General features: G+C 49.6%; 8 protein-coding genes across 8 annotated transcripts; 4 read left to right on the top strand and 4 right to left on the bottom strand.

Annotated features, from left to right (window-relative positions):
* Window positions 1-177: 177 nt before the first annotated feature.
* Window positions 178-4476, top strand: Aspvir_001862 (Mtc5p; the record flags this gene model as incomplete). Its single annotated transcript, XM_043273469.1, has 1 exon — window positions 178-4476. The coding sequence occupies one exon, from the start codon at window positions 178-180 to the stop codon at window positions 4474-4476; it is 4299 nt and encodes a 1432-aa protein (XP_043129404.1).
* Window positions 4477-4794: 318 nt separating this feature from the next.
* On the bottom strand, window positions 4795-6988 carry Aspvir_001861 (putative MFS drug efflux pump; the record flags this gene model as incomplete). The annotated part of the gene is made up of 8 exons (XM_043273468.1): window positions 4795-5208; window positions 5269-5399; window positions 5470-5842; window positions 5919-6298; window positions 6354-6510; window positions 6571-6629; window positions 6690-6768; window positions 6833-6988. The coding sequence occupies 8 exons, from the start codon at window positions 6986-6988 to the stop codon at window positions 4795-4797; spliced, it is 1749 nt and encodes a 582-aa protein (XP_043129403.1).
* Window positions 6989-8092: 1104 nt separating this feature from the next.
* Window positions 8093-9077, bottom strand: Aspvir_001860 (PaaI family thioesterase; the record flags this gene model as incomplete). The annotated part of the gene is made up of 2 exons (XM_043273467.1): window positions 8093-8470; window positions 8649-9077. The coding sequence occupies 2 exons, from the start codon at window positions 9075-9077 to the stop codon at window positions 8093-8095; spliced, it is 807 nt and encodes a 268-aa protein (XP_043129402.1).
* A 1536-nt stretch (window positions 9078-10613) lies between these two features.
* On the bottom strand, window positions 10614-12466 carry Aspvir_001859 (ubiquitin-specific protease UBP6; the record flags this gene model as incomplete). Its single annotated transcript, XM_043273466.1, has 3 exons — window positions 10614-10675; window positions 10737-12380; window positions 12451-12466. The coding sequence occupies 3 exons, from the start codon at window positions 12464-12466 to the stop codon at window positions 10614-10616; spliced, it is 1722 nt and encodes a 573-aa protein (XP_043129401.1).
* Window positions 12467-12871: 405 nt separating this feature from the next.
* Window positions 12872-13607, top strand: Aspvir_001858 (actin-related protein 2/3 complex subunit 4 family protein; the record flags this gene model as incomplete). The annotated part of the gene is made up of 5 exons (XM_043273465.1): window positions 12872-12874; window positions 12928-13254; window positions 13312-13437; window positions 13495-13539; window positions 13599-13607. 5 exons carry the CDS (start codon window positions 12872-12874, stop codon window positions 13605-13607), a joined length of 510 nt encoding a protein of 169 aa, XP_043129400.1.
* Window positions 13608-14587: 980 nt separating this feature from the next.
* On the top strand, window positions 14588-16783 carry Aspvir_001857 (uncharacterized protein; the record flags this gene model as incomplete). Its single annotated transcript, XM_043273464.1, has 5 exons — window positions 14588-15124; window positions 15212-15628; window positions 15701-15763; window positions 15843-16151; window positions 16238-16783. 5 exons carry the CDS (start codon window positions 14588-14590, stop codon window positions 16781-16783), a joined length of 1872 nt encoding a protein of 623 aa, XP_043129399.1.
* A 495-nt stretch (window positions 16784-17278) lies between these two features.
* Aspvir_001856 (tRNA wybutosine-synthesizing 3 family protein) lies at window positions 17279-18481 on the bottom strand (the record flags this gene model as incomplete). The annotated part of the gene is made up of 2 exons (XM_043273463.1): window positions 17279-17824; window positions 17993-18481. The coding sequence occupies 2 exons, from the start codon at window positions 18479-18481 to the stop codon at window positions 17279-17281; spliced, it is 1035 nt and encodes a 344-aa protein (XP_043129398.1).
* Window positions 18482-19146: 665 nt separating this feature from the next.
* Aspvir_001855 (DUF2461 domain-containing protein) lies at window positions 19147-22056 on the top strand (the record flags this gene model as incomplete). The annotated part of the gene is made up of 8 exons (XM_043273462.1): window positions 19147-19795; window positions 19858-19973; window positions 20082-20135; window positions 20229-20248; window positions 20306-20376; window positions 20635-20837; window positions 21548-21688; window positions 21982-22056. 8 exons carry the CDS (start codon window positions 19147-19149, stop codon window positions 22054-22056), a joined length of 1329 nt encoding a protein of 442 aa, XP_043129397.1.
* Window positions 22057-27527: the final 5471 nt, after the last annotated feature.

Raw genomic sequence — 27527 nt, 5'->3', positions numbered from 1 at the left:
CCAATTGCCAAGTTCTTCCGAAATGAGAGCACCTCAGATCTCCCTACCGCTCATCCTGTCCTCGTGCGAGCTTTTAATTTCTACTTCTAGCTCACGTCCGAGGTGGATGCGAGACTGCACGGTTTAGGAAGCGCTTTGGAACGACCAATCCCTCTGGTTGCAGCAATAGTCGACATAATGGAGCCCAGGCCCTTGGCTTCGGCCTTCGAAAGTCCCACTTTTGGGGAAGACAGTTCGTTCCATGTGGAGCAGCCCGTCGGTTCCATGTCCATATCTCCATGTGGAAGAGATGTTGTGTTGGCTTCGAAGGAAGGCCTGCATGTCATTGACTTGGATTCCCCGTATTCTCCTCCTCGGTATCTTCCTCATCACACGCCATGGGAAGTCGCAGACGTCCAGTGGTCTCCTTTCGCTGCGCGGGACTATTGGGTAGTGAGCACTTCCAACCAGAAGGCCTTGGTATGGAATCTGGCAATGCAGACGGGGGAGAATTCTATCGAACATGTCCTGCATGCTCATACGCGAGCTATCACGGATATCAATTTCTCCGCTCACCATCCCGACCTTTTGGCAACATGTGCTGTGGACAGTTTTGTTCATTGCTGGGATCTGCGAACCCCTTCCAAGCCTGCCATCTCATTCTCCGACTGGTTCGCTGGTGCAACGCAAGTCAAATGGAACAGACAGGACCCAAATGTCATCGCCAGTTCTCATGACAAATTTCTCCGAATATGGGATACGAGAATGGGAGCCTACCCGATCAAATCCATTGAGGCCCATGATACTAAGATTTACGGGGTAGACTGGAACAGAGTCAGGCCGGGAGCTTTGGTAACATGTTCATTGGATAAGACAATTAAGTTTTGGGACTACACGGTAGACGATGAAGTACCCGAGAAGGTCATAACCACTCCATTCCCAGTATGGCGGGCACGCAATACCCCATTCGGATGGGGAGTTTTGGCAATGCCACAGAGAGGCAACAGCGACCTTCATCTATATAGTCGCAGGTCAGGTGACGGTACCAACCTCACAGAGAACCTTCCACTGGTGCACAGTTTTCCGGGACATAAAGGCCAAGTGAAGGAATTCCTTTGGAGAGCACGTGGAGGTGTGACGGATGGAATCGATTACAGGGAGTTTCAGCTTGTGTCGTGGGGCACCGATAGGGAGCTTCGTCTACATCGAGTGGATCCGGATATTCTCCAACGTGTCGGCTACGAGAGAGGGAAGTCTTTCGTTTCCACGTTGAACGTCACACGGCAAGGCGCTGTCTACAAGACTTTCCGCGATGCAACGGGCGAGGATGGATATGGTGAACCCGATTCTATTCTATCACCCAACCCTAAGCTTGCTGGTGGTATCGGTATTAATACAATATCTGTTCCTTACTCTCGCCCATGGACTCAAGGAGGCAACGCAGACTCTAGAGTCGGTATGCAAAGAAGGTCGAACTTCCGCGCTGATACAAACCCCATATCCTGGATGCGTGGTGTGAAGATCTCGGGATGGGATATTGAAACCCTGGGAGACGAGATAACACATGTTGGAGAGAAGTTCACCAAGGTTGCTTTCGAATCTGTGGATGTTAGGCAACGAAAAGCAACAATATCCCTGCATGGGCCATGGGGTGCAGAGGGTGATTCTCTGTTTCTCAAAGTGGACATCAAATTCCCAGTTGACTATCCCAAGACTTCAATGCCGACTTTCAGTGTGCAGCGGACTGCCGCTGTCACCGACCAGCTTGCTGATAAGCTGATAAGCGAGCTGAGAACGATCGCAGAAACCTATTTGTCTCATAAGAGAGGCTGTCTCGAAGGCGTTGTCCGTTACCTTTTAGGGGAAAGCAACCTAGAGGAGAGCATAGCTCACGTACTGGGCGAGACAGCCGAGACAATCAAGTCTCCTATAAATGGCGACCTTGGAGACGACGAATCCAGCGATGAAGATGAAGTGGGAATGTCCCAGAGTCAAGAACTGGGCCTGAGTTCTGAGCTACTTCGTCCGGTTAATAATGCTAATGTAATGGTTCCCGTGGCCAAGGCATGCGGTGCGCTCTGGACCAATGATGGCCGACTAGTGTGTTTCTTTCCTAACAAGAAAGACAAGTCATCAAGCTTGATCGAGAATTTGGGACTCAAAGAGATGTCGAGACTATCAAGAGCAGATAAAGTCTTTGAAGGATTCGGTCGTATCCAAACAAGCTCCCCCGGACCGAAAATCAGTGGCACACTGGCGAGCACGGATGATGGTACCTCGGAATATTCCGATGATTCGGATGCTGAGACTTCAAGTTCGTCAGGTTCGTCAGACATGTTGTCAGGCTTGCAAGCGCGATTCCCGACATCTCAAACATGGCGCAGCGCCGGAAGTTTGGGTATTTATCGGCCCAGGTCCACCGACCACTCGCAGCGATCAACTGCTGGGGCGATGACTGCGAAGTCGTCCGAGTCTGCGCAAAATATAATATCTATACATGATTTCAGCGATCTGTTACCAGCAAAGCGTGAATTGGCCCGAAGATATCGCATCTGTGGCAAGGTTACTGATGTATGTGCTCACAATGCTTCGGCAGCCCTAGATCTGGGCTATCATGAACTAGCTCGGATCTGGGGACTGGTCAAGCTGATTTTGCATAATCAGAGCATGACCGAAAGACCCTCGCGTATACAGCGGAAGGACAGTGCAGTGGATTTGAGCTTCGATCTGAGTAATCAGGAGCAGAGCCGTAAGGAGTTAGCAAACAGCGCCACTCAATGGGGAGATCACCCCTATGGTGGCCGTTGGCTAATACCGTCTCTGCTTGATCATTTCGAAAGGATTGGTGATGTGCAGATGATCGCAATGCTCTCCTGCGTGCTTCAACAGCCAAAAAGCGAAGAGATCTCAAACGAAGCAACCCAGTATAATGAACCGGTATCAAATCGGATGGGGCGGCAATCATTTTCTCTGGATATCTTTCCTACTCAGGCAGCCAGTCAGAACAAGTCGCAGGCCGTGACCCCCCTTGCGTCCACACCGAAGGAAGGCCATCCAACACCGATCACCCAAAGCTCTGGGCGATCATCTTCCGAGATCTGGCGTGCGGACTCTACGCCGCCATATTCGACTGGCACCACTCCGCCGTTGGCATCTCGCGTAGGTGCGCTAAATGCAGAAAGGAAGACTGTGAGCCACAATGTTTCGATAGCCGCTTCTCCCGATCAGCAGTCCCAGCCGCGAAGCGGGTCAGGATTTGGTTCCGCCCTGGCCTCTTCCTTCTCGCGGTCTTTCACCTTTGGCCCTTCGTCAGCCTCCCCCACAGCAGTTCCCTCAGGCCAGAAAAAGCAAAGTCCTAGTGGCAGTCTGATTACCAGTGCTTTTGCTGGCAAGCCTGCGACGGCAGTTCCCGACTTTCTCACGACCTCGGCTGCGCTTACATCTCAACCCCACTCTGACACCGAGAGCGAGAGGCCTCAAGAGAATCCGAAGCCGCAGGCAAAATTCAAGGTTGTCTTGAAGAATCAAGATGAGTTTGACGGCGGAAGAAGCAACCAGACCCCGATGCTTGACCCGCGTAAAGAAGGGCTGTACAAAGCCTACCGCACGGCGTACGCTCATTTGCTTTCGATCTGGGGACTTCCAGTGCAGCACAGCGAAGTACTCAAAATCGGCACAGCCGGGGGTCGCTCTGATGAACTACGCTCACGGAAAAGGAGCCACAACAATATGGATGTGTCATTGATTGTTCCGAGTCGTAGCCACAAGGACGCTCGACTTATAGACGTTGATAGGGAAGATCGGGGACTTGGCCTTCAGCGGCACTGCATCAAATGCGGCCAAGCCCTTCAGATGTCTATCTTTGCGCCCAACGCTATTGAGGAAAACGTCAAGAACCACCTGAACATGAGTCCTGCAAATGTTACCTGCCAGAATTGCAAACCCCTTCGACCATTGTTTCTCAAGCTTCCTTGTGTGATATGTGGCGAAGTGGTTGAAGGAATGCTTGTCCCATGCCTAAGGTGCGGCCATGTTACCTGCTTTGACTGCCATAGGAGTTGGTTCTCGGTGTCTTTATCTGTGGCACAGCGGGATGAAACTGACATCCCAGCGAACGGGATTAATGAGGAGCAGGAACTTCAGCTTTGTCCCAGCGGCTGCGGGTGTCATTGCTCTGAGCATATTGGCACAGATATCCCGACACCGTTGGAACCGTCAACTCCAGCGCATGAGAGGGATGTTTCACCAACAAGCACCCGTCTCAAACAGTCTGAGCTGCCAGCACGACCGAGCGAGTTGTCCTCTAGTGTGGGCCAGCATGAAGACGACCTCCTTGGACATTGGCAAGAATCACCATTCGCATCCCTCGCCCGTGGGCTCGGAGGAGGTCTCAGTCGAGGTCTTCGTGTGAAAGAAGATCGGCGAAGACCAAGACCCTACAGCACCGCGTTCATTCCGAAAAAGTCGTCGATGAACCAAGTGGAAAAGGTGACATGACTTCGGTTGGTCACGAGCTCTGTGAATTATTTCTGTTGCTTCATACAAATACCCCTGAATTATATCGTATAGGTCATATCCCTTTTATTCTCATATGCATTTTATAGGCGTGGGGGTTCCGAACTTTTGACACTTGACATTACCAATTCGGCTGCTTGCTACTTTCTTCTCTGCTTTACTATGCACGATATACGAAATGAGCACGACATGCAGGGTCCATTCATGGCCTTCATTTGATCATCATTGAGTTCAAAACATATTCATTACCATATCATGTAAAATATCGACCATATATAACAATGACGCAGAACACCTGTCTCAATGCATGACTACTGCAACATGGTCATCCATGTATTGACTGATGCTGCCCAAGAAGCAAGCCGCGAGAATAGAAACACCACCAAAAGCAATACTGACGTAGTACACCCACTTGTAACTCTCAGCAAACGCCAGCTGGCCCGCAGTCACAACGGCATTGTACGCGGTCTCGCTACCCGCGATTCCAGGAATGGTTTTCAATTCTTCCAGCAGCGCAGCGCCGGTGAGTTCGATGGCTTCGCCGATGTAGGCCGGATTGGTGATGTTGAGCTTCGTGACCATCACGCCGCCAATGAAGTGTTTCGCGTTGGGGACGAACTTGGAAATGAAAATATTGTAGTAGATTGTGTAGCCGATGCTGCCGCCGACGACGCGGATGGAGAGAGTGAGTGCCGAGATTGTTGCGATGAGATCCTGGTGCGTGAGGTGTTAGTTTTCTGCATAAGGAAAGAGAAAGGGCTACTTGGAACATACATCTGGGCAGATAATCGTGGTGATGATGGAAGCGGGGACGACGATCCCGCCGATACCCAGGCCTGCGAGGACGAGGATCCCCCAGAGCTGGTAGAGGTTGTCTTGTCGGGCGACTGCCATTGCGCCGCAGCCTGGATTAGGAAGCGTTAGCCACGTAACTACTTCAGGCGGGGCGGTTGGGGGACGGGGGAGATGACTGACCTGCTGTCATGAGGACACTGCTGACGATTAATAATTCCTTGTTGTGACCGCGGAGCACACTTAGAAGCCACAGGACAATACAGGCACCGGCCATGATGGCGAAGCCGACAGGTAGACTACGGAGTCCAACTTGGACAGGGTCGTGGCCATACACATTGAATGACTGCGTAGGCCAGAACATGATAATTGAGAAGAAGTTTGCTCCCGAGATGAATGTGATGACCAGGGTCAGGCCGAGGGTACGGGGCTCCTGCTTCAAGCGTGTCGGGAAGATCGGATACTTGGCGCCGTAGATTTCCCAGAGCGCGAAGGCGACGAGGATCACAAATCCGATGAGAAGGGGGGCGAGGACGTGGGCGGATGTCCAGGGGTACTGTGTGTGAGAAAACTGGTTTAGCTGCTGGTCGGGACGATGTGGAAAGTCTGTGCCTGTAGAGGGTGATTCGTACCTGGTAACCTCCCCATTGCATGCCAGCCAAGAACAGGATTAAACCAGTGATACTCAGGAGTCCGCCAACAAAATCAATCCTCCTGATCACCTCTTTCCTGCTGAGTCCCTGCGAGTTGATTCTTGGTGGTGGGAAGTAGAAGAAGACGGTGGCTAGCAAGCCGAATCCAGCCCAGGCACCGCAGAAGGCTCCAACATAACGCCAGCCGCTATGCGCTGCGATGAGCTGGGCCCATAGAACGGACGGGCAGAATGGCACAATAGTAAAGATCAGGATTGCGACGTATTTGCCCCGTTGCCTGGTTGGCGCCATTTCCGAGGTCGCAGCCAGTGCCGTCAGTTCGTTGACGCCAGCACCAGCACCGGCAATTGCCATTCCAGCTAATTTCTCCGTTAGCGTGTACCTTGACTGGCTAGGTAGTATACTTCAACATACCGATGAATATGTTCATTGTGTGAGCTGTGCTGGTAACGATCATCCCAACGCAGATAAGAGAGGCGCCAATGATAGCAACATAACGACGGCCGATCAGATCTGACAAAGAACCAACAAAAGGGCATACACCTGCTAGAGCTAGCAGATTTGCAAGGACCTATATGATAAAAATGAATTAGTGGTGAGTAAAAGGTAGAGACCAAAGGGTAGCACCCACAAACCAAATCCACCTGTCCGCACCACCGATGTCTGCATAAATATAGGGTGGAATGCCTCCTAACCGGAATGGTCAGCTTATACCAAGCGTAAGATCAATTCAAGGTATGAGAAACTCACCGAAAAGATAGACAGGGATCTGGCTGCCAGTCCACAAGAAGGCCATGGCCGTGAAGCTCATGAAACGGCGGAAGGTCAACTGGATCGAGTCGTCAATTCAATGAGCTGTACCGAACCAGGAAAGCATAAAGCACGGTACTCACAGGAATGTCTTGACCCTCTGCCATATCTGAACCTCCTGATTCTAGTCCAACAATCTTCTCATGACTGTACTTCTGCTCCTGGTTGCTCCCCATGCTTGTCTGTCCTGCACCCTTCTCATCCACCTGAGACTGACTCGAGTGGTCGGCGACCTCCATTATTGCAGAGAATGTCGCAAAGTGACTCAATTGGAAGAGAGAAACGACAAAAATAAACCATAGATCGGTCCAATGTCGCAGAAAGCAATGACCTGATAGTATTGAGAAAGAAACAGGAAAATAATCGCGTCGATCAGCCAACAAGTCGGGGCTTCTTATATGTGTCAATGTTCCCATCAAAATAACAGAGTTCAATGATAAGCCAAGCTCTCGGTAGCCTCTATGATGAGAATGCTTAGGTTCATGAGCGAAGTCACGTTGAGTGAATCATGATCTCAGGCGGAGAACTGACCCCTATACGACCTAGCGAGCCAGGTTCGTCGACCGCCTCTACCAGAGTATCTCTATGTTTCAAACGGAGGTGATTCCATATCGAGACAGAACCGAGGCACTTTCCAGAATTCTGGTGCGACCAGAGCTTCAGTCATTGCCGACGAGGGGTTTTCTGGGCCAGCTGGGCTTATTTGGGCCGGGAAGAGTGCGGGGGATTGGACTCTGCAGGCGTGGCGCGGGCGATAGGGGCGAAACAAGCTCCATATTGACTTTGACTGGGCCATGTGTTGTTTGAGTTTATGCTACTTGATTGGAGGGAGGAGAACAACGGATATATGACCAGATTCGAGCTTGCCAGTAGCCAGCGAAAATAAATCGGTCATATCTTTGTCTTACCCTTTTGATCGGGCCAAGTGGACCGCTCCAGAAGTCAATACCCCGGACTTTCCCCAGTTTTCCACTATCTGCCCCATTAAAGTCTCCGTTGTGTCAAAATGCCAGTTCCAAGAGCTCATGCAACTTTATTTGAGAAATATTCGAAATATTCCGGAACAGCTTCCCCTTTCACGATCGCGAATTTATCGATATGTGTATACTGAAATAGATATCGTGTTAGTGGACCATTTGAGCGCCATTCTATGCATAGCGAAAAGAGATAGGCGGCACGTCGAGCAATCCTTCTTCGATAGCCCCACAATAGACTTATTATTCAATTATATCGAGCAGGGAAATCTCGATCATGGACTGAGTATCCATCCAATTGTACCCGGGCTTGAAGGTCTCGTCAACATCATGACATGTCCCAGTCTCGTCTCCGACGAATCAACCGGATCAAAATCGTTCTCCAATCTCCCGCAACTCGAATCCTTTTGGAACCACAAAAAGCGCAGAGGCTTGCGCACACACTCGCCCGACCGGGTCGCGGATCTCACCAGTCACGTACGCCTTGCGTTCAGTGCTTCTTTCTGGGTCTACCTGCGAGTGGAATGTGTAAAAGTTGCCAGAGTATACTGGAGCGCGGTATTTGATCTCAAGATTGGCTGTCACGCCGGTGCGTGCCGGGAAATGGCGTATAGCAGCACGTCCCAGATTCTCGTCAAGCACAGTAGCGAGAGCGCCACCATGGACAACCGTTGGCCAACCCTCCAGACCCGATCCGAGGTATACCACACTAATGACTTCCTTCTCCTTGTCATTCCAGAAAACTCTCTGTACAAAAATAAATTAATTAGCGAGTGTCCAGTACTTCCGAGGTTGATCGAGCTTTCATGCCGGCCTCAATAGGGAGGGGAGCTCGGTAATGATATCAATATGCAGGCCAAGAAAAGTCTCAATCCCGAGTTGATTGCATCTCCTCCATGATGATGTATGAGGTAAAGACACGAACCTGAAGCGCCAACCCTCGACTCCCACGCAGCGGACCAGATGTCAATATGTGCGCCTTATCCTCCTCCGAGAAACCTTCATATGCATTCGATTCCACGTAGTCCGGGTTGTTTCTTAGTTCTTGCACGATAGGCAGCCCGTTCTCGAATACGTGATTGATCTCCTCCAGCTTGGCTGCGTCTTCCACTGTTCCTGGCACTGCCGGTGCCGAGACCTTCTCATCCATCCATTTCCCAGCGGCAACCCCTAATCCACCAAATACTCCTGCATAGACCAGTCGCCGCGGCCACCTCGATTTGTTGGCTGCTGGCTCCGTTTGGGCAATAGTGCTGGTATGGCGCGACAGCCGGGGCTTTGAGAGGTGCACTGACTTCAATTGCGTTGCATTACAGCGCGGTCGAGATTGAAAGATTCTGCGAGGACCGAGCATGATGACCCGAATCACATCGCAACCTGGCACTAGGTATGGCTGCGGTTCAGACGATACGCGTTTCCATTGCGATTCATCAGAAGCAATGAATGAATGAATGAATGAATTATTCCTCCGGCTGTGCGCAGCCTAAGGCTGCATGTAACTAGCCTCTGTGCTGATCATGCTGAGTCATCTATCTAAGCATGTGACATGCCTTTTCTTAGTTCTCATGGTTCAATCGCCCTGTTGCCATAGCAAATTGTATCACTATTCTAACCACCTCCATGTTTGGTTTCCAATTCTTTTCCTGGTTGAGTTCTTCTCCTGTGGGTTTCTTTCTCCTTGATCGGCCTCCTAATGTGTATGACATGTCCCTGTATTGATTGCCCATTGCCACTTTCATTTCCGCATGGTATGTTTCCCATTATTTATATTTAAAAAGAAAATGCTGTACTGTTTCTTGCCCCTCTGTGCATTCACAGGTTTCATTAGCTGCTTGTCCAATCCGATGTAGGTATTGATTCAATTGAGTATAGCCTGTTTGGAGCTATGCTAAGGTTGATGCTTGTGTCCTGATGAGCTGATTATATAAGGTCCTAGTATGTTATCCTGAAAGGGATGTGTTGATTTCTCTTGTGTACTTGCTAAAAGGATTTTATAGGAACTGCTCCTTTCATGCCTGGTTAAGTGTATTCCATATTTGCCTCTACGCAGTGGATCTTGCGTGTTGGGTAGCCTAAGCTGGTGAGTCTGGCTGAGCACCCTTCTGGGTGGCATAGTGGCTTGCTACCTTAGCTATTTAAAGTCCTTGGTTCTGTAAATTATTTACTATCCATCTGATCATGAGTTGGATCCTAATCTGCATCATCTGCTTTATTTATCTTATGATTTGCTGTATGACTTGCTGTCCTCTGTGGGATCCTTGGTTGGTGATACACTGCAGGCTAGATTGGTTAGTTGAATAGATTATGATACCTATGATGTTTGTCAAGGTTGGGGGCCCTTGAAGCAGTTCTCTTGCCAGCTGGAGTGCTTCCAGGATAGCGCTAAGTTGGGTAAAATGTATGTCTATGTGGTGGTCTGTCTCCACTGTTGTGGAGGTAGATTTCATAATTTGATCACCAGTCACCACTGCCAGACCAATTCTGATCAGATTATTCCGATCAGAAGCAACCTTGACAGCAGGGGAAAATAAGCGCCGATTGCCGAGGTCAAGGTCACGTGAACTACCTTTTGACTGGGACTTTTTGACTTTTCTACGCCATGTCATTGTTGCTTAAAGAGAATCGAAGGTTACTGAAGTACTATCCAACACTTCGGGAACGTTCATGGCTTCATATATCTAGAGATTCTTCGTAAGAGTAGCGCGCATGCAATGTTCACCGAGTCACCAAAAGGTTAGACGCTGAAGAACAAGAAACGCTGCATGAGTCTAGCTAATCCGAAAACCTTGGGTCAATGATGCTTCATGTGGTCGTTATGTGCTAAACTTCATTTCTCTAAGATGTAGACCGCAGGCACGGCACGGTTGTTATCAGTAGGGGTTGAAGCTTTTTATTCCGCAGTGGGTAAGTCAACTGCGCGGTAAAGAAGGATCAGTGCAGAATGGGTTTCACCTGAAATTGCGAAAGATCAGTCAAGGTTTCATCAATAGCAAGAAGCAAGCGATTTACTAACCACCACCAGCAAGGGTTTCAATCTTCTCTCCGTCCACCTCGGTGACCTTCTCGTCGTTGAACCACCACCATTTCCCGTCCTCCTCGCCCTTGCCATTTGGTTGCTTCTTCACATATGCCGTGTAGTGACCACTGTCGGCACTGGCGCCTTGATGCGTAATGAGTGCGCGCAACTCGTAGAGGCCACACTTGTTTGTACCGGCATCTGAGGCGAGTTTGGGGTCAATGAGCACAGACAATTCTTTCTTTGCAGCGAGAATTGAGGCATTCTTCTCAGCCTCATACTCTGCATCCGACTTGAAGACATCTGTCATGGCCGTGTCCCCATCTTGCTCGCCGTTCTTCGTAGCCCCTTTTTGCTCCTCCGTGGCTTTCTTCTTTTGCATGGGTTCCAGACCCGCATCAGAATCAGCGGCTCTCTTCAGCTCCTCCTCCCGCTGACGAGCAATCTTCTGACGCTTGCGGGCACGCTCAACATCGACCTCTTCTTTCCGAATATCTCGTACCTTATCCCTGATAGGGACCAACTGCTTCTTGAGCTCCTCCGTACAAAATTCCACCACATCCAATTCGGCAGGGAAGGTCACTTTGCGCATGATCTTGGCCTTCTTTTGGGTCTCCCGCTTCCAGAAAAAGCGGACAAAGTGCACGGTCAGATACTTGGGCAGCCGGGCAATGCGGGATCGTTTAGTGTAGACGGCGTCGCGGTCCAAAGTAGGTGATCGCTTTTCAATCTTCTCCTCGAGACCGGCCAGTATTCCATCATGCAAGTGGTTTGTCTCTTTGCCGATGTGGCAATCCAGCTTGTAGAAGACGTCGGAGCTTTTTGTCGCTTCCTCGCCAGCTTCTTTTGCCGCCGGATCGTCACATTCGGTGACCGACTCGAATCGACCAGCAAGATATTTGTCCACGAACGACACCTCGGTAGCGGAGTCTCCTTCGCCCTCTTTGATCACCAGTTTGCTTCGCAGTTGAGTGACTATTTGGGACCAGGCCTCTTCAGCGTCTTGTTGAGCATAGCCATGTCCATTTCTGTCTTTCTGAGCAAATTGAGGGAAGATGCTTCTCAAAGCATTGAGAAACAAAAGTGGTGGGAAACCTTCTTGCGTCTCGGACATCTGCTTGAACAAATCTCGCAAGGAGGATACAAGATCCATGGAGGCACCAAGACCACCAAGGCCCAGGCTGCTGAGATCTGAAAGTCTTGAGCCTGCTGAAGAGCCCGCGCTGGGTCTGTAGTTTAGAAGCTCTTGTTGAAGCTCCGGGACGCTCCTCAGGGTTTGTAGAGTAGAGTTGAGGTAGCAAGTATTTCCAAGATTCTGTAGACCAGCAGGGGTGGCTCCCTCCGCTCTGGCAACCTCGGCCTCGGTCATATCCTCCAGAAACTTGACTGGTTCCTTTGGCCGTCCCAAGTCTACGGCACCTTGACCGCCAGACGGCGTACCCATCATCATGAATGTCTGACCCGGTTTAGCGTTGAGAGCGGACAGAGGCGTTTCATTTTTGAGTTGGCCACCCTTGACCAAAATCTTCTGTCTCTCGGGTTCGACTCCAGTCAAGGAGTACATCTGATATTTGAGTGTTTCGCCATTCGCAGACGGATCGAGCTCAACCTCATGACGTTTGCCTTGATGCTTCACGATAACTGAGGACATGATGTTAGTACAAGCTTCGAAAAGATTCAAAATGCTTCTCAGTAGAGCGGGTAGTCATACTTGGTATTGTAGCCATCTTGTTAAAGCTCGACGGATGCTTTCAGTGTTCCAGATGAGCTTTACTTGATAGATTGCTGGGTGAGTGGCGCATAATCAACGGGGTGCCAAAGAGATGACTCCAGAGCATCGTGGGGCGGAAGTTACAAACAAGGCAAACAAAGCAAACAACCACATACGACATCACCGCCCAAGAGCCGTGCGGGATGTCGTCGTCGGCTCCTGAAGTCGACTGCCTAGTACATGTGCTTCAGTACAATCATTTATCCTGTTTCAGTCCAGCTTCCTGATAGTGCTACATTTGCGCGTGTTCAATTGGTGCGATCTTGACACTCGTCAGTGCTGACTCGAAGCGAACGTTGACAAGAGTTGGAGTGGGGAACAGCAACAGTGACGTGGAATCACCATACCTCGCATCTCCGTTATGGTAGGCCGTACCCTGTGAACACCTGGCGAAATCTGATATTGATCATCTGGCAGTCTCAATCATTGCGCCCGTACCTTCAATGCGTTCGGTCCTCGCTTACCGCCGCTCTTGCGGTCTCGAACTTCGCCTCGCAAACCTCCGAAAGGCATAATGTTCCTGAAATCGAAGCCCAGAGCTCCCCGGAACTCCTCCTCAACCCTCTCACAATTTCTCGTAATGAGAATGAAAAGGTCCTAATTGAGCCCAGCGTAAACAGTGTTCGCGTGAGCATCAGAATCAAGCAAGCAGATGAAATTGAACATATCTTGGTCCACAAGTTCACCAGATTCTTGACGCAACGAGCAGAATCCTTCTTCATCTTGCGGAGGAAACCAGTCAAGGTAAGTGACCATATGACCTTGAAGGCCGGAGAAGGACAACTTGCTCACCTGTTCAAGGGATATGACATCTCGTTCTTGATCACGAACTTCCATACAGAAGCTATGTTGAAGCACAAGCTGGTCGACTTTATCATTCAATTCATGGAGGAAGTGGACAAGGAGATATCTGAGATGAAGCTCTTCGTATGTTCTCAGATTCCTCACTCTCAATTGATGTTCTACAAGGCTAATGTTATGCAGTTGAATGCCCGTGCTCGATTTGTCGCCGAGTCTTTCTTGACACCAGTAAGAGACCACTTCCTACTTTCCACACTCACTGCGTTTCTAATCAATCTATGCTACAGTTTGACTAGAAAATCATTGATATTACCTACATCTCTCCTTGAATTATACATGACCTCTGTTTCGTCCAATGAAAACCTCTGTACAGGCGATCTAGGCTGTGAAAGGGAAACATTCGAGTAGTCCGCTGGATGCTAGATTCCCTGCTTAGATCCTCAATCGCACCCTTGAATCAAACCCCAGTGAGCTTACTCGCTTCTACAATTCATCCATGTATCTATGATAATCCATTAGACCATGGCTCCTCTTGACTCACTGCGTCATCACCTCCACTTACAATAGGACAATACATAAAGCTCAGTTGATGTATCCCAATCTCGACACACTATATCTGTCTCTAAACCACTGCCAAATTTTCCAGTACTGCTCGCCAATTTCTCTACAAGTCTACTCTAGTATTTACTTCTCCATAAGCTATGTCGTACTTTGTCACTACCTCTCCAGCATCTAGATCCCAACATATCCGTCTGACCGTACTCCGTACTAGCAGGGATTGTGACTCTGCTGCCAGTGAATTATGAGGATGTCATGTTCAGACATCTAGTGCTGATACTTCATTCACTGGTCATATGTCTTGTTAAGGATTAGCCTCTACTGATGATATCTATTTCAGATGTCAGTTCCTGGACTTGGCACTACCTTTGGGGCATCTCTTTCTCCGTTCAGTTTGGTGATGTCTTATAGAGAACTCATTATCTAGCATATCTAAGCCTGCCTCTGTTGGCCTCACACATACATTATATTGTCTCCTCTCAGAGCTCATTGTCTAATCCCGTAGATGTGGACAACACTTTATTGTGGAGACAGCATAGAATAGTGAATATGAGTGAATACTGAATCAAAGCGGGTTTTTCATCCCAACATTCTGTTACTATGGCCTCATCTGCCCCGACGCTTTTAACAATAAGATCTTGTCTCTGCTGATGAGAGGTGCTTCTCTTTCCTTCTCTTCTCTTTCACCCTTCTTGCATGTTAACCATCTCATCTCACTATGGAGGGCAAGGATACCAACAGCCAAATGTCTGGGCATGAGTCCGGATATCCTTTCACACCTCCTTACCCTCAGAGCTACAACATGCTTCCCTTCGGAGCTCCTGGCATGCCGGGCTTTGCTCCGCAGCAGGGGCAGTATATGGCTCCAGGCAATCCGAATCCGTCCCAACCATTGCAGCCAGAAGGCCCCTTCATGTACTCCCCTTTTTATGGTATGCAGGCTATGGCTCACGCTCTTCCTGGAGTCATAGGACAAGCTTACGGAATGCAAGCTCCGCTGCCCACCTCGAACACTCAGCTCCAGCTTTCAGTCCGTCCCAAGCAGACGGGGTTTGCCCCAGCTGGCTCCCACTGGGCTCCGCGCTCTTCTTTGCACCAGCTCCTGGAGCATGACTCTGAGAATCGTGAGGTAGCTACCACCGCTGGTGACTGTGAGAAGAGTTTCGACACGGTGGCCCTTCCCACTGAGATGCCGATTGGGAGCCAAGTCCACAAGAGAATGCCCCCTCAATGGGGAGTGGTAAAAATCGCGAACGTAAGTCAAAGCCTTCACATATCCTTAAGCATGACAGTCCTTTAGTCGTTGTAACGTCCACTGGCCTTCGGCTAACAAGCAAGGAAGATTCCCTACTCAGTCACCCGGCAAGAAATCATTCAGTTTCTAGGTCGCCAGGCACGCCTCATTACTCCGCAACAGGGCTGCGCAATCCATATTATAATGGAACGTTCCACTGCGAAGACAATGGACTGCTATGCGGAGTTCCAGTCCACGACTGATGCCCAGGAGACAGCTGCTCGCATCAACCGAATTTATGAGACCGGCCGCGCTCCTCGTCTGGGTAATCGCTCTGTTGATGTTGAGTTCAGTAACCAAGACGCTCTGCTCAAGGACCTGTTCCCTCGTGCCAAGTGCATTATCTGGAAAGATGCTATGCCTACCGCCGTCCCCAATGATGACCCCTTTTCTACTGGATTCTCAGGCTTTTTCACCAGCGAGGAAATCGTCAATGCCATTCGCCATGCAGAGATACCGCACCGTGTAAGTAACCTTCACTCGATTCAGTCCGGTCTTTGTCCGCTTGTCTGCTCAGGGCACTAACAAGATTGTCAGTCTCCGTTCTGTGCGAAGTGTCCTCAGCGCACTTACGAGTCAACCATCAGCACACTCTACAAGGTAAACCCTTTTGTCTGATGCCATTGTACGTAGCACGTACATGAGAGACAATATGCTAACCATACACGGCTCTGCTTAGTTCCCGTGGTACGCTACCAAACTGTACACAGTTCATGACCGCAATCAGTTGTTTGAACTGGTTAATCGTCACATCCTATCTCTCGTTGCGCGAGTCAAGAGGTCGAACACAGTTGGTCTCGATCAAAGGCTGCTGAGAGAGCTTATTTATGCTGGATTGAACTGTCCTGCCTTCAATGAGCGCCAGAAGTACACGCTGTGTGTCAATTCGGAGGACACCACAGAGATCCTGAAGTTCCCAGACATGGGCAAATGGTTCCCTTTCGATACTCTCGTCAAGTTGCCAAAGACTGACGAGAGCACACTGCTGGTATGTCCTCCTTTCTTGGCCTTGTCTCGAAGCTTTGCAGCTTTTCGGGCCCTGGTTTGGCACACACTGACAGATTGAGCATTCAGTATTACGTCAAATTGATATCGAAAGGTACCCTCCATGACCGCACTGACATGAAGCTGCCGAACAACTTCCCGTTGACGAACATTCACCTTGAGTCTCCTTACGGTCCTATCTGGTTCGAATGGCCGTCCAACATGGCTAAGACCATGACATGGGAAGATGCCTCCGCGCACGAGATGAGCATCCTTAGCCATCTTATCCTGACGGGCTGGATGAAGAACGACCAGGAGAACACCAAGCAATCCGGCCTACTACCCGAGTCCACTACCGCAAGCAGCCGCGAGTCCCATGCCAACACCATCGTGTCATCTGGGAGCGATAATAGTCCAATCAATGTTCGGACATCTTCGAGGACTGATATTTTCGCAACACCTTCGCGCCGTGCAAGCGTTCAACTTGGAAGCCGCAGCTCCTTCGCTGAGAGCAGCGATGATGGTTGGCGCCGTGCAATGTATATGCATTCTTCGGCCGGTATGCGAGGCAGGTTTCCAGGTCATCGGAACACCCTGTCATCTCCCACTTGTCTTCCGTCCGCAGGCAACCATTAAGGTTTCAGCGGGTCAGAGTCGTGGGATGGCCGGTACTGCAAAATTCCGGATTACTTTCATTCTTGGACGGCAAACAATGTCCTGCTATCTTTTGGCTCCATTGTAAATTGTCGCCAGCAGTTTGAGATCTGCTTTGTATCGATTCGGTACTTTGAAGGGCAATGAGTGCTTGCCTCACCCTAGCACTGTTCATCTTTCCTATCCACTGAGATATTTCGGCCGGGAAGATACTGGATCCACAAGGAGTGATTGATGCAATGAATTGGAGTCAATTTGACGCAGTCGAGATCGATTGAGATATCATGCAGTGTTAACTCAGCTTGTTTCGAGGAACGCTTGGGAGGTTGCGTGGTACCGAATATCATTTATCTCTGGATTCCTCTTGGATCCCGCTCATGCGGATGATTGGCGGTTCAGGCGGCACCACCTATTCTTCAACGGCAAATCACTGATTTAGATTAGATGACTTGTTTCTCGATCATGTATCTAGAATTCTCATAATTGCGTTGGATCCATCCCCCATTCCGTCTCGTATGTTGCTGTACTCTCGTTGTCAGTAGATTTTGCCTGAGCGTCGAGAAACTTCTTCCTCATAAGCCCTTCCGCCCTCTTCCTCTCTCTGCGTGCGGCAGGATCTTCCCAGCCCTCAGGTTTAGCCTTTGGTCTTGTCCTTGAGCCACAGGGTTGTTCCCTCGAGCAAAGATTGAGTAGGCTTGTCCGAAATCTTTCCTTGCGCTCTGCATTGATTGAAAACCTCTCGTTTGAGATGGCGACCAGCATTTGAAGATATTCTTCTGTGACCAGACTGCGGATGACAGGCTCCTTGCCGCTCGTATCGTCTTCTTCATCGGAAGATTCGCAATAGCCAATGACAGATTCAAGGGACAACCCTGCAGAGCGCACGGCGACAATAGGACTTGGACCATTCTCACCTTCAAGGCAACGGAGACTCTGTAATCCGCTTTCCCGAAATCCAGAAGTCGCAGCAGCGGACAACACAGGATGAGCGTGGTGAAGCGTGGCTGCCATGATGTGAAGGATCTATTGAGAGAAGTGTATCAGCATGAGTTGTCTGATTTGCTGAATCGAACATGATGAAAGACGCTTGAAAGTTCTGAAAAGACTGCCATGGAGTAGAGCCAGAAAAAGGACGAGATATGTCGACCAGCATTGTATTGAGAGTCGGATGATAAAGGATTGTCAGCCTACCATAGGATCGTAGTGGAAGCGCACCAGACGCGGGGCGTGACCTCCTTCTTTCAGCCTCAGAGGCTTTCCACCTCCCTGAACCATCCCAAACAATTCATGCAGACTTCTCGGATAATCTTTGCCTTGCCGCAAATCGGAATCATCGCCACCACAGCCGGTCCAGTAGTCTTTCAAAGGATCGTGCGAGACATACAGCCACTTCCCTGCCCCTTTGCCTCCGGAGGGCGCGAACTGCCGTTGCTCCTGCTGTTGGTCATTTTGCTTTTTTCTCCCCTCCAAGAAGACGCTGATTCGTCCAGAACAACTACTGGTGGTCACCAGACCGGGCAGAGCATTTATATCTTGGATTAAGTCGCGGATGTCCTCATCTACCGATCCTTTGGGTGAAAGATCCGTATACTCTGTGTCTGGGGCAGACAGTTCGGCCAGAATCTTGCGCTTTCGAGATTCAAAGACCTCTGGAATCGTGCCTACCTCCGGATTGCCCATGACTCGCCTCTGCGCTATGACGCCCTCTAACTGTAGTTGAATCACCCTGAAATATCGCGGTCTGTTTCAGCAAAGGGTCGACTGAGATGTCCAGCAATGATGGTGAAATTTGAATCGGTCTGTTGCAGAATGGCTAGTGTCTTTCCGTTTGTCTACCAATATAATAGGCCTCTCACGGATACGAAGAGAAGCTTGGAAATTTATAGATGCGGGGATGTCTTGTTCATAAAACATGTCATCCAGACTCACGGCATCACCAAAGCTTTTCGCTAGCGACTGTCGTCTATCAAGCGAGCGCGCGCGCGCTAAGTTTAGTGGCACGGGAGCAAAGGACCCTTCCGCCTTTTCCACGCGAAAAGCGCCCCATAAGTTACCAGCCTCCTGGTTTGTCCCGTCATCCGCTTGAACCGCATCGAAGTCAATCAATCGCTAACTAAATCTTGCATAGCCCGCTTGTTCCGTCAGCCCGTTACGAAGCAAACAGCGGACAATCTTTTAAATGTCATAGACTATCGCTTACCCACAAATTCCTGCTACCACTCGGCTCCTCTTTATCTTAAGTAGCTACGTATATATCATCAGAGACTCGTCTCCCATAATAGCTTGCTCTGAAAGAAAAAACGGTACATTCAAGCAATTTCTTATCTTGCCATCTTTCGGACCTAATGCCTCGTCGATCGTCTCGGGCCGTTCCCGCGCCTGCGGCAGCTCCAGCGCCGACTCCAAAAAGGCGCGCGTCTGACAGAATCTCTGCAGGTTCAAAAACAGATCCGAAAAGACAAAGGTACAACAGCACAACCGCCAAGAAGGCCGTCAGGTCTACCGCCAGAAAGAGCAAATATTTTGAAGACGAGGGACATGAAGAATCAGACCCTGGATCCAGTCATGCATTCGAAGTGGAAGAAGACTCAGGTTCAGCCTACGAAGATGCAAACTTGTCCTCCCCGTCAACTGAACCGGACTCTGAGGAACCGGAGGCGCTATCTACAGATGAGGAGAGAACGAAAATATCGGCAACAAAGAAGGTTAAACCTAGCGGAGGTCGAAAGACACCAGTGAAAAGCGGTGCGAGAAGAAGCAAAGAAAAAAAGGAAGAAGACCACCCTAATGAGGAGATAGCGGCTTCGCTAAAGGACAGAGAACTATGGAGAGAGGGTGTCAGCACTGGTTTAGGACCTGGAAAAGAAGTCTTCATCAAAAAACCTAAAGCCAGAGATCCCGGAGATATTCCCTATCAGGACCATACACTGCATCCGAACACCATGCTTTTCCTGCAAGATTTGGCGAAACATAACGACAGACAGTGGCTCAAAGGTATTGACGACAGAATGTATATACCATTTTTAAACATGTCTAACCAACTATCATCTGGGCAGCACATGACGCGGATTATCGTGCCTCGAAGAAAGACTGGGAAACCTTCGTCGAGAGTCTCTCAGAAAAAATATCAGAGCTGGACAGCACCATCCCTGAGTTGCCTGCAAAGGATATCGTAAGTGTCACCTTTTCGAAACAACTTTGTCATCGTTAGAACCCGGGAAGGGGAAAATAAACCGATGAGGCGAAACGAAGCAAATGCATTGACTTTGTGTCCTGCCAGGTCTTCCGCATCCATAGAGACATTCGATTCAGCAAAGACCCCACTCCATACAAGGTATGTATTATATTCAAGCATGACCTGTCAACATGCTGCGTTTAGCGTGCCCAATGTTCAGATCGTTGGTGGGTTGACGATTGCTATGACTAGACACACTTTTCAGCTGCATGGTAGGTTCATTCTCTGCTCTTGTGTAAAAGATTCATTGACTGAACGCCTTTCATAAGGTCCCGCACCGGCAGAAAAGGCCCTTATGCCGCTTATTATGTGCATCTGCAGCCCGGATCTTGCTTTGTCGGTGAGTTATTCCCTGAAACTCATCGGCCTCTGCCGCTCAGAGTGAATCCCGCTTCCAAGTTGTTCTGCACCAGCACCAGTTTACCCTCATTCCGACTTGACTCTGGGCAAATTCTCTGTCTGGACCATTTCACGGGCTCCGTCGGCGACTACGTCTCCTTCGAGAACTGGTGACACCCATGCTTCCAAAATCTTGTTCTCTTCCCCCATTATCTCCAGGCCATGATGCCTTAAGCTCACAAAGTTGGTGCTGTCACAGGCTCAGGACTCTGGCACCCAGAAGCTGATAAGCTTGCTCTTCTTCGAGAGGATATCGACAATAATTCGCATCGTTTGAAGGCTGTGCTGCGAAGACCGGACGTGCGCCGCGAGTTTTTCAATGGGATTCCCGACGACGAAAAGAAGGCTGTACAGGCTCTTGTTAGTCAAAACAAAGAAAGCGCGCTCAAAACAAAGCCCAAGGTAGGTACAGCTCTTTCTCGATGTTTCATCCCATGACTGGCACACATCAACCACCACTGTCACGGGCGCAAAGCGTTCCTATCAAATTCTTTCGAGCAGAACTCTACAGATGGGCAATTAGAAACAGGTTAGGGTGCCACGCTCAGGGGTGTTCCAGAGTGCCTCTTGGGCGCCGTGCTACTGCTGGTTAGTGATGGCCCCATCAAGGATGACAAGGTCTGCTCGTTCAAAAGACGCTTTCTGGCCAATCAAGCAATGCTTTGGGCTGTCGTCTCAGAAAGAGAAGCAGCTAAATATGACAGCATCGATGGGCAGTTGTTCTTCACTGCTTTGTGTGTGTCGAGGTTGTTGATGGCAAGAAGCGCAGCCGCGCTCGGGTAGCCGGAGCTACCCGTATTTGGAGCTCGCGTTCTCACACCCGAACCTCGTGAGTCGGGAGTCTGCGAGCCTACAAGCCTGAGACAATATTCGCTCGCCCCAGAAAGCGTTCTGCTCATAATTCTGGACTCCTGAAACTTGGTTCCTGGGACCAGCGCGGAAATGCCATCGTTGTCCCACCGGAGTTGCTTTTGGTGTCGAAGAGTTTTCTGCACCGTCTCATCTGTTTCCATGGTTCAGCATCTGCCTACTGGCGGGTCTTTTGTGCCGCGTCTTAGTTTCATTTTCACGGTCTGTAGCACTGACTGCTGACAAACTTGGTTCCTCTGTAGGGTTACGAGGCCGACAACGAAAACATCGAATTACTCCGTCTACGCAGTTTCACCATTGGAAAGCCCCTCTCCGACTCGGAATTTATGGCCTCGAATGTGCAAGAGAGAATTGCCGCCATCATTGGTGTCATGGAACCCTTTGTAAGCCATGCTAGCCACCCTTGTTGCGCAGCCTCATTTGGCTTTTCTCCCGCCCGTCCGCGTCTCTATCTATTGGATCTTACCATTCCGTAGCGGATACATGGCCCTTGTCTGGTTCTTGTTCCCCTCTTCGTTATGCCTTTCCCAGCCACTTCAGCGGTGTAGCCTCTGAGACACAATGGTCCCCACCGTCTAGTACAATCATGCTTGATGCCATCCTATGAGAAGATGCAAAGATGGTCCCGAAGTCCTTTCATGAACGCTGTTTTACTGACAACGGTATCATTTCACAGGTTACGTACTTGAACAGCGTCGTTATGCCTGATCCAGTGGACCAGGATACAGGCTCCGACTCCGACTCCGCATGACCAGATTTCGTTGCAGCGCCAACTCCCTCCCTGGTGGCCCCAGAGTCGTTTGGCGAATGGCGATAACCTCGTCGATCTTGCGGTGTAGTTTTTGCTTTGGCGTACAAATACGAAGTCCACTTTTTGAAGACTCCTTAGTTGTGGCAAGAGCCACAGCAACGTTTTTCGTAACATTATCACCCCTCGCCCTGTATATTCCGACCCTGGGACCCTCTGGCGCTCAGCTGGCTGCTGGCCTGGCACCGACATACAACCATATACTATCCATCCTTTGTTGGGTGGGTTTGTCGTAAGAGTCTAGACGCATTTTCATCGACGCTGAATTACCGTGCATTCGAATTCCTTGACTGCAAGCTGGCATGCATCCCCCTCTCTATCTCTGTCCACTGACCGCCAGTCTCGATCTTCCAGTAAGATCTGTTCTTGGGTCAAATCCATGAACAGTTGACACGCCACTGTCCACATATGGCCGACTTGCATGTTATGGCCTGCTGTCCGCGCGCCGCTGCCCGGCCCGTGGGACGTGCCGTTAGCTCCACGGTGCAGCCCATTTCTCGTCAATGGGAGTTATCCACTTCTGCACGCGCGCGAATTCGTCGGTGCCGCTTACCATCTGTGGTACTTATTCCACGGACACAGAAGCAATAATTTCTGCATCGGTGCCTGAATTCGCGACGCACAATGTCTTGTACGAGCCATGGTGTCATCTTCAAAGCCAAGCATTCGCCTTGCTGGTGCCTGACTCCCAGTTAACCCAAGTCAGCAACCTTCGCGAAAGGCAAAATCACCTAGAGACTGTGATCACTAAACAGGAGGGCTGCATTGCTCCTCCTGACTCCTGCAAAGCACACCTTGCCTTTCTCCACCTAGATTCCTTGTACCCTATCCCTAGACCATACTATTGGATGGATCGATTGTGATTTGGCTCGCCGAGATCGTGGCGGAACTTTCCGTTCAATAAATGCGTCTATCGATCCTTGTCCGGTTTCTCAATCCAGACAAAAGATGATCATCTTTCCCCTCGAAACAAGGGTCGTTTCTCGCCTTGCGCACACAAGTACTCGTGAAGGTCTGCTTGTGGTTACCAATATCTCTACCTTCTACGAAACTCACATACTGTTGAGGAGATCCATTGAGCCCCCTACAATGGGTAGATATTAGAGATTGATGCCGCAACACCCAACTTCGCGGGCCTTCATATAAGAACAAAATGAAAGAACAATTATAACCAAGTAGTATCAACAAGGTGATGAGATTCAGATAATCCATCTATTTCTGCTGTATACTCGATGCTTTGATGAATTTCGTTCTACGGATAATATCCGACGTTTTCCTTAGAGAGAAGCGGAACAGATGATATATTTTCTGTCGAGGGACCGTGCAAAGTAGCATCACGGATTGCCTTTACTCAACCGCTATTCATTTACTAATTGGCAATTCGAAAAAAACACAAAAAAAATATTGGTTAAACGGCTTGCAATTGAAATGAACGTATCCATTCCAAGTGTGAGGTATAAACTGCGCTTGCGAAAGTATATCTGCCCTACGGAATTTGACTTTGTACGAGTTCGCTTATCATCTTGGAAGGGGGGAGTGTAATGACACGCATAGACTTTAATAACGTGAACTAGTTGAGATTAATCAGTCCTCTAGACTTGTCTGGATTATTTGAATTGCCTTGAGAACTACATATCAGCGAGACAGTTGTAGCGGACTGACTTATTTGTCCAGACAGAAGTACCCTGCGTCGTCTAGGATTAACTCAACGCAGGGAATATAGAGAGCATGTGAAAGGTGAGTGTGCATTCTTTTCGTCTACCTGGCGCCTCCCTGCTGCCCAAGGCATCCTCGCTTCAAGAGAGGCCTCGTCGTAGAAGAACTTTGTTTGGATCATAGACTCATCTCCTTGCATGAGACAGGCTAGACAGCGCACCTGACGGTGATCCCCGGCTAACTCTATCCGAGAGATGTGGGCAAAAATGTGATAGATCAGCATCTGGCGTGTACGCTGTAGGCTTGTCACCTAGTGTCTCTTCCAAGAGCAGTCAACGCACGCCAGCTATCCGTAGCCCTAACCTGAATAAGAGAGTTGAGATCTTGGAGTACGCTTGACGGGCGATACTGATCTCCGTGGCCGTTGCTGCCCAAGGCCCCAAATAGCAAAGCTGAGGGATGATCTTCGGTGGGAAACTTTAGGCGTAGATAGATGATTGACCTAATCTGGAGGCTCGGTCTATTCTCCCCGCCTGAAGTACCGATCACAGTCAAGAATACTTCCTCTCTTGGAAGGATGACTTCATGGTCAACTTAAGACACATTCGTATAAGGGGAGAGCGCCTCAATGAGTGGTTGTGATGCTGACTTGGACCCAAGGTTTCCCTAGTCCGAGCGTTCTGTCGTCGGAACACCGCTCTTTTCCAGTTCGTCGAGTTCTCCGAAAGGGATCAAAGACTTGCCTGACGAGTCAAGTGAGCCAACTGTGCTCGGTCAGGTTTCCGTGAGATTCACTTTTCTGAGTTTAATATCTGCGGCTGTCACGCGATACGGAGGATATTATTAAGCCAGCACGTCAGGCTGAAGAGCTCCGATGCCTAAAACATGCCTGACGACTCGCACTCGAAGATCATCCGTAAAGGAGATTCGAGAAATAAGGACACTTGTTGCGGTGCGCACTGGATTGTGACTTGAGACTGGTGGAATGAGCACGTCAAGCAAGACACATAAAATAATGGTGCCTCGCTGACTTCCTGTTCTGCCACGTCATCAGGGAGGATCACGCTTGTATGTGTAAGTGAGCACAAAATGCGGTGCTGCAGTCGGGTAAGCAGTAAGCACGGACATAGGCAATCAGAAAGACTTGCATATTTGCCTTTTCGAGATTCGGACAAAAGTGGGTGAGATGCCTGTCACCACTGCTAGACTACTGTCTAACCATCCAAAGCACGTTTTTAAGCGCGCAGATAAGCCACAATAGGAAACATCATCGAGCCAACCTATGATGGCTAGGAACCCGGCCAAGTCCCTTGACCCTGATTGGGTTGTGTATAATCACGTGATTGAATCCGTATGCGGGCTTCCCGTCGATCGCAAAGCAGGCTGGTCGGGTGGATACGCTTGCAGACCAATGGACAAAGCTATGCCAGTTGGCCTCAGAGTGAGCAATCGAAACCGGATCAATTTTCTGTTTGCAGGATGCTGTTGTCCTACTCTTACTAAATTAGCGATACTGCGATGGCTGGCAAATTCGCAATGCGGACAGGGAAATGGATTGACTTGGTTGGGCTGCGCGACGGGATGCTGTACCCCGAACCTTGCGCCTAAGACAACAAGTTGGTTAGGAACCATGGAACGGCAAGATCTTGCTAGAGTCACTAACCAAAGCGACTTGGTCACTGGACAAGCGGCCGTTAGTGCGGGTGGGGACTGCATCCTGGAGAGCCCAGAGACCAAGGCCACAGTGACGGAGTGACTAGTGACCCCTGACCACTGACCACACAGAGCGGGAGCCTGGAGGCCTGAAAGGGGCCAAGGACAGCCCACTGAGCCCAATAATGTGTAGCCCACCAGCTGACGGTGGGTTTTGGCGGCAACGGAAAGACGCGGACGGCAATGCACCGCGCCGATCGGGTTCAAAAAAACGTGGCAACAAGTTGGGACAAAGAAGAATAGCCCAGCCTATCAGCCTACGGAAAAGATGGTCGGTAAAAAAGAAAAGGAAAAACGCAGTATAACTTACTGTTATTGTATTACCAGTGTTCTATTACCGTATCTGATGTACGGTATCAGACGCATAGATGACCCCGACGCTAAATAAAGCATCAGATTATTCATGGCTGTCAAGGACCTATATGTGGTGATACTAATCACTAGGGCAAAGTGAGGCTGGCTGTGACCTTCGGCCGTGTGAAACATCAGACTTAATGATCTCAGTTTATTTATTTTAGAGGTTTGAGTGTCCGGTGCGTTGCGTCTTGTCATTGACCGCTGGACGGAGAGCGTCGGAGGATAGACCTCTACCTTAGATTCCCACATGTCAGGAAGGATATCTCCGATATCGTTGTGACTTGCAGGTTGACACTGGTGATGATTTCATGCGTCGTAGGAAGGTCGAAATTAGGAAAAGAGATGGACAGACAGCAAAGTAGAGCTCCCAAGAAGAAGTAATATGCCATGACTCCAAACGGAGCAATAGCAACAAACATTTAAGTGACGATAACCGACCTACGCGAAGGAAAAAAGGACAAAGGCCTGCTTATCGTGATAGCTCATCATCGCCGAGGAGCACTGCCACTGCAATGGTAAATGATGATGATGATGATGATGATGATGATGATGATGATGATGATGATGATGACGGGTTCTGAAGGCATGCCACACTACCTTACACTTCATGCATAAGATCGGCGGGAAGTCGGGGCGGCCCGTCATGGACATGTCCAGGAGATGATTAGCGACGTCGAGTGATAGGATGGTGCCCGACGCCCTGAGGCGAGCACAATGGCACATGCATCCCAGTCACATTTCTTCGACACACTACACCGTAACTAACTGCCCTGAAGCATCTGTTTGCGATCGCAAATTCCTGCTGAATTGGCGGTGTTTGTCAATATCACATGAGGATTGAGCGCTTTTTTTTTTCCCCTTCTTCCTCTAGCCTCGCCCTCGTTTGCATTTTCCCTGATTGCATTTTCCCTGATGACGCGGTATCCTCCCACCCTCGCAAGGAGGCGATGTGTGTTTCAGTGTCGCACGAAGGGGCGGGAAAGCGGCAAATGGCAGCAGCAACGTGAGACTGAATAGGTACTCAATAGGTTGGAGTCGAACCCACAGGATTGATACCATGCTAGGGCCTTAATATATCCGAGTCACACGATCCATCCATAATCTACTATGTGGGTGTGTACCTCTGCTTGACAAGATTGCAGACGTCCTGATTGGCTTTGTAAGCATCATAAGTACCTCTTCGGTTAGAGAAACTGTTCATTATGAATCATCCAAACAGGGATTCGGGGACAGAGAACCGTTTGCCTATTTAGGATAGTGATTGTGATAAACTTGCAGAAGCCTGCAGTGACTTTCGAACAGTCATGGGTCCAGAGTCAAGACACAAGCGCTCTCTCCGTTGGCTGACCGGGCTGTTCCAAACCTGACAGAATGATAGCGAGTCACTTTCTCTGCGCTTGTTCGGTCTGTTGTGTATTCGGCCCCTTATGTCTATAAGTTTAGCCTGTCTTCTAGTACCCTCCCTTGACGATCATGGTAATTGCCATCGATACCATCAGAATTGCAAGCAAGGTCATCTCCTCGGAATGAATACCACCAAACAAGGTTTCGCGTAACCTGACTTGCGACCAAGGTACTTTTTCGCACCCCGCAAACCAACGCGTTTCAGCCTTCAAGCATGTGCGATGGGAGCGAGCAGGTGGCAATTTCTTCCCACACACAATAATAGAAACCTTGTCCGAGCCACG

The sequence above is a fragment of the Aspergillus viridinutans genome, assembly GCF_018404265.1.
Source record: "Aspergillus viridinutans IFM 47045 DNA, scaffold_10, whole genome shotgun sequence".
NCBI classification, from domain to species: domain Eukaryota; kingdom Fungi; phylum Ascomycota; class Eurotiomycetes; order Eurotiales; family Aspergillaceae; genus Aspergillus; species Aspergillus viridinutans.
The sequence above is the reverse complement of the archived record's forward strand: the minus strand, read 5'-3'. Positions and strand labels throughout refer to the sequence as shown.